Source organism: Nestor notabilis, unplaced genomic scaffold, assembly GCF_000696875.1.
Source record: "Nestor notabilis isolate BGI_N333 unplaced genomic scaffold, ASM69687v1 scaffold15637, whole genome shotgun sequence".
In the NCBI taxonomy this organism is placed as follows: Eukaryota; Metazoa; Chordata; class Aves; order Psittaciformes; family Psittacidae; genus Nestor; species Nestor notabilis.
The window spans coordinates 209,294-215,205 of record NW_009936223.1 but is presented as its reverse complement, the minus strand read 5'-3'; the positions used below and the strand labels follow the sequence as shown (position 1 = coordinate 215,205).

Below are 5,912 nucleotides of genomic sequence, written 5' to 3'. Positions count from 1 at the left end.
GTTTCCAGTTTGGTTTCTCCTTGTTTGGGCGGGTTACACCACCCCTCCCACCCCCTTTTATTTTCTCTTCCCAGCCAAGTCGGCACAGGACCGTTATTCCAGTCTCTTCCCGTTATTCCAGTCTCTTCCCATTAGGGGTAAGACAATTAAACCCCCTTCTAGGTATTTTTTTTTTTTTTATCTCCTCGCTCTCTGGATACATTAGAAAAAAAAAAACGGGGGGGGTTTTTTTTTTTTTTTTTTTTTTTAGTAGGAAAAGAAAAAGGTTCAGTCGGTCCCAGGAATAAGTGAAGGGCATGTGACAGCAGATGGGACTGCAAATGAATCAGGGATGTTATAGAAATGGTACCTCCATGCCCCCACCCCCGGCCTGATCCGTGAGCGAGGTTTTCTGAGGGCTATGGGAGGAGTTATCAGAGTTTTATGAATGTCGATAGACGGTTTAATAAATACAATGAAGAGAGGAAGAGGTTTATTCCCAGGGAAACCGAAAGCAAAAGGAAACGGCTCCTGAGAAGCCTGTAACTCTTGGAGCAGTGGGGCAGCAGTCGCACTGTGCTGTGTGGTGGCATCACTCGGGCTTTTAGAGAGACCTGTAACAAACTAAGAAATGCAGTAAATGAGAGGAAATCCCGAACTAGAGGCAGTCGTGGCGGATGTGGTGAGTTCACACTGCACCTAATTGGCAAGGGGAAACACAGGGAAACATCTGTAGTTCTCCGAAAGAGTCAAACACTTTTGCCAATGCGGTGGAGCTATTTTTGAGACTGAAAATGCGAAGCAGTTCTGACTCCTAACTTGTCTGGCAGGTGGACTTAATCTGTCTAGTAAGTAATGTGGAGGTGCTATAATGTGCACCCCTGTTCTCTGCAGTGGGTAGAAATCGGCATTAGGGAGAAGGAGCTACAAATAGTTTCACTAAGGAATGTACCTGCGGTTCGGGATATTGTAGATACACGAAAGCATTTGAGTCTTTCCAAATGTGTGTGAAACATCCCTGTGTTTTCTGCAGTCAGGGACAAGGTTTGGGCAAGGGTGAATTAACTTGAGTCTAAATTCTTTCAATTTAAATCCGAAATTGAGACCCAGATATCTGTTCAAATAGACTAAAGGCTACACTGACAAACTATCTGCTGAGGGAAGTGGGTGCTCTGCTTGAAACTAGTTGCCTTTCACTTAAAATGTAGGTGTCCTCAAGTTGACAGTCCGCTTGTAGGAAATGTTGTAAGGTCCTTGTCTCCTACAGGAGAAGCGAGCAATGTTGGGATGCAGAGATAGCACTTCCAGACCCTCTAATATGTTACACCGTCTTCCCACCCTGCGTGTTGCATTCCAGAGATGAGTGTGACAGGCGAGAAGAAAATGGGTAGAGGAAGGAGTAAAACACTTCCTGCATTTAGCAGTGACCGATCTCTTATGTTTCGGGGTCTGTAAATTATTCTTGTCCTCAGAGCAGAACTGTAGACACCAGCGTTACAATGACAACCCGGCATCGCCCCTTCCTCTCCCCGGCCCGGTCGCAGCCCTCGGCCGCGCTTCTCGACAGCGGAGCCGCGGTGCCCGGGTGGGGAAGCGCCGGACTCGGGGTCAGTGTGACAAGCGACTGCTCTAACGCCGTGTGCCAGTAGCGTAGGGGGGGGCGATTCCCGGCTTTTCTCGGAATGTGTGCTGCCTTTTCTGTTGTTGTTTTTGCTGTGACTGCTGCACAACCTGGTAATGTCTTTGTCTCTCCTGTATGTTTCCTTCACAGCGGAGTAGCTTTGTCCAGAGCTCACTTTGAAAAGCAGCCACCCTCCAACTTGAGGAAATCCAATTTCTTTCACTTTGTTCTGGCTCTCTACGACAGACAGGGGCAGCCCGTGGAAATAGAGAGGACAGCTTTTGTGGACTTTGTAGAGAATGATAAAGTAAGGCTTGTTACCTTTCTTCTTCCTCTTTCCCTCTACAAATCTGATATTTTCTTCTCTGTTGAGCGGTTGACTTCTAATACCTGTTGTCCCTAACAAAATACAACCAGCTCTCAGTTAAAGGTTCAGGTGCTTTGATAGAGCTGTTGCCTTCTGTGTGCTACTGTAGTTAAAAAGGTTTGCAAGCCTCTGCTGTATCGGGAATACAATCGGAATTTCATAGATGCACTAAAAATAGAATAAAAAAAAATTAATGGGGGTCAAATGTGCCTTTTTTGGTACCTATCACATCTGCCAAATTTTATTAGTACACTCACAGAAGTGGAATCTGACCTGCAATATGGCATATTTATTGTTGAGCTTGATTATATGTATTTTCGAAGGCTCCAAAGTCAATGGCAGGATTTAAAAAGCATTTGCTTTTGGATTTTAAAGCCCACGTGTTGACCACTTCATATTGGGTTTACAATTGTTTTCTTAGTCGTGGACAGGATACTCTTTAATTATGAAGGATGCTCATTAATTATTTCCTAGGAAATTACAGTAAAAAAACCCCATGCAAGAAACCTCCTTGTAACACAGGAAATAAATATCAGAAATGACTCAAAATAACACTATTGCAGACGAATGAGCACATTAAACCCCAAACCCACTGAGTTTTCCCACCGTCAATCTGCTTTATATTAACTGGCTTGAAATGGACACATTTATCTTGGTGTATTGCCTTGAAAAAGTGGAAAGCGTAGTAACAAGTAGGAGGAAAAGAAGTTCTTGAACTCCTACAGGAAAAGATGTCAGCAGTATTTTGTAGTTTGTCCTGGGTCATTCGGAAGGTTAATACATCCCAATCAGTGGATTCACCTCGCAGAATTTTAATGAACTTTGTTGTCACTTCCATCACGATTATCAGCTTCTGCATTTTAAATGTGCCAAGTGTAAGTTCTGCAAGATTTTTAATTCTCTCTTTCAGGAGCAAGGCAATGAAAAGACAAACAACGGCACACATTACAAACTCCAGCTCCTCTATAGCAATGGTGAGCCCCCCTCCAGTCACCTTCTGTGGGCTGTACAGGGAGGGAAGGTTTGTAGGTGCTGTCACTGTGATTTCTGAAACACACTGAAATTCCCTTGCCTGATGCCCCTTCAGTGTAGGGATGGGCTCTGAAGTCTCCCTGGTGTGGATGGGCTTGGGAAACACACTAGAGGGAACAAAACTAAAATGGGCTTTCTGAGGATGTTTATTAAGGCACTAGATGAAACTAAACAGGTTTGTTCTGATGCAGAGGGAAGGATGCATGTGGCAGCATTGTTCATTGCTCTTCTCTCTCGCTGTAGGTGTCAGGACTGAACAGGATCTGTACGTTAGACTCATCGACTCAGTCACTAAGCAGGTGAGCACAGCTAATGTGTGCCGTGCTGTCCTGCCTTGCTGCAGCCTGCCTGCATGCTTTTTTGTCTCTGATTCATCTTAAAGACCTTATTTTTAAGGCCAATTGAAAAGTAATGCTCAAAAGTCTATATATATATATTTTTTTTAATGCTTAGTAGGTTTCTATCCACTTTAAAATCAATATTTATGTATAAGCTGCTTTCCCTGCTCATAAAGGCTTTTGGGCGAAGGTATTTATTTGTGAGCACTGGTAAAAAGTCTTCACCTTAGATCTGAATATTATGACAGAATATTATTATAATGAATATTATGCTCCCGGCTTACCCCGTCTTTAATTCTTGTAGCCCATAACTTACGAAGGACAGAACAAGAACCCCGAAATGTGCAGAGTGTTGCTTACCCATGAAGTCATGTGCAGGTAAGATGAGTTGATTAATGGCATGGCATGTTTAAAGTTTGTTTCCATAGATGCCAAAATGGCCTTTCTGATGAAGTTGTGGGTAGGAAGAGTTTGATGGTTTTATCTGTTGTTGAACTGGAGGGGTTGTTTATGTAAGAAGATTTTCCTTTTACACGTGGATAATGCTTGATTTGGGTTCAACACCTGTATTTGAGGTCTTATTTTTTTATCTTGTTTCATTTTGGCTTTTCTTTTTATTTACTGCAAGAGATTGAGCAGCCCAATGTTTGCAGCCTGACCCACGCTGGTTTGGTTTAGTCTGGGCCTCTGTATGCGCTGTTTAAATCAAGACTTTTCATCTGCCTATTTCTTACCAATTCCTGTTCACCTTTTGAGAATGAGCCGTTGAAGGTACAGATTTTTCCCTGGCAATTAGAAGACATTCTTCATCTAATTTTATGTGGTGAAATAGTTTCATTTTCTTAATTATCATCATTCATATTCTTTAATTTCATGTAGTTTTACCCCAGCCCAAACAGAAACTCCTCAACCCAAACCACAAATCCTTTTCTATACTATGTATGCAATATATAGGAGACTTCCACCTTTTAATTCAGAAAGACACTATTTTTAGCATGTAAAGTTATAAATTAGAGGGGAAAATGAGTTGAGGATGTTCTTAATAACATTTGTCTAAGTCTGAAGTTCCATGTACGTTATGTATGTACATCGTGCTTCCATGGGAACTTAGGACTTTTCCCATTCTCATGTAATGGCATTTTTTCCAATACATAGAACAATGCAAATAGTCACTGTTCTCATATTAAGGTGGGTTAAATTGTGCATAGAATGTTCTTTATAAAAGGAATCTTGGCCTTAATTAAACACAGTTTGTGATTTATTGTATCAGTGGGAGGGGGTTAAGCTGTTGGACTGATCGTTACTTCTTTCGATGTTTGCAGTTTGCTGCTTGATTTTTTTTTTTTGTTTTTAATGATTTTTAAAGTAGCCTTTTAATGTAGTAGTAAGAGCAGCCTGTTTGCACAGGCTTCTTGTCAAGGGAAGGTCTCAGTTTCAGTACTTAGATATTATGTCAACTATTCCATTACTTTTTAAATGTAGTAAGAATCGGGTCAATGTGTAGTGTTTCTGTTGGGCTTTGCTCTTGTTAATTACAAAATGAGCATTGTCACTTCTGTCCAACCTTCACATCCGGGTGCACAAACACGGAGCGTATCACCCGAGACACGCATATGGCGTGCTGTACGGGGACCGTAGGTGTAGGAGCAAGGCTAACTGTTACTTTCTGTCACACCTGGACCTTGCCTATGTATTTAAATACATCATTTAAATATATATGCTATCCATAGTGTGGAAAGTCTTTGCTGTAACTGGGTGAACATCAGAGAAGGAAAAAATTTTGGATTTTCCATGCAGTTGTGATAACAACGTAACAGCGCGTTTCTCCTTTATTCCTCTATCTCTGTGTCTGCACTCTTGCAGTTCTATTTTAGAAGCTGAAGTATTTCAGCAAACACCAGCACCTTCCCATCCAAATATACTTCAAAATAAAATTAATTTGGCTTTTTGCCTTGCTGCTTCTCCATACTTCTGTAGTATCAAACGCTGCTCAGCTTTTATAAACCTAGCCTCCACTGATGCCTGCAAACGTATTCCATGCTTGATTTAAGGTAGCGTTCTACAAATGTAAGCCATTATTCCGATTACACTGAACTTTCCCGCTTGATAGATTAGCCAAGGAAGAATTACAACTCGGGGGTGTCCTTTCTGTGTAAAACACAGATTAGTGAAGGAAATCAAAAGCACTCTGTAACCTAATCAAGACATTTGATTTTAAATGTCGTGTTTTCCTAAAGTAGCTCTGAACAGGATGCTGCGTGTTCTGAAGAGGCATTGTACATATCACTTTGAGTAATGCCCAGGGAGTGGATCCAACTCTAGTTAAACTTGACATTTTATTTTATTTCTTTTAACTACAATAATCAAATCTTCCTCATTGTGTGCTGCTTAAGTGGCAGCATCAATTTTTAAAGCCCCTAGTTTAGTTTGCATTAGTAACAGTATATAAAAATTTAATGCACTGTACCCACTCTGCTGTCCAAATTGATGCCTGGTGTTTTTAAAAGAAGGGTCTGCCTGTCTTTCTGCTCCTCTGCTTCCAATTCTCAGTAGTTGAAGGTAGGCTTTCTTTTTG

At 41.4% G+C, this 5,912-nt stretch overlaps 1 protein-coding gene across 1 annotated transcript in view; it reads left to right on the top strand.

Annotated features, from left to right (window-relative positions):
- Positions 1 to 1,478: 1,478 nt before the first annotated feature.
- The window catches only part of EBF2 (early B-cell factor 2), a 120,281-nt gene continuing 115,847 nt past the window's right edge, over positions 1,479 to 5,912 (top strand). Inside the window, exons 1-5 of the mRNA XM_010018235.1 lie at positions 1,479 to 1,624; positions 1,751 to 1,907; positions 2,878 to 2,941; positions 3,243 to 3,298; positions 3,642 to 3,715. Of these exons, the coding sequence (XP_010016537.1) occupies positions 1,479 to 1,624; positions 1,751 to 1,907; positions 2,878 to 2,941; positions 3,243 to 3,298; positions 3,642 to 3,715 (497 nt within the window). The remainder of the gene's footprint in view (positions 1,625 to 1,750; positions 1,908 to 2,877; positions 2,942 to 3,242; positions 3,299 to 3,641; positions 3,716 to 5,912) is intronic.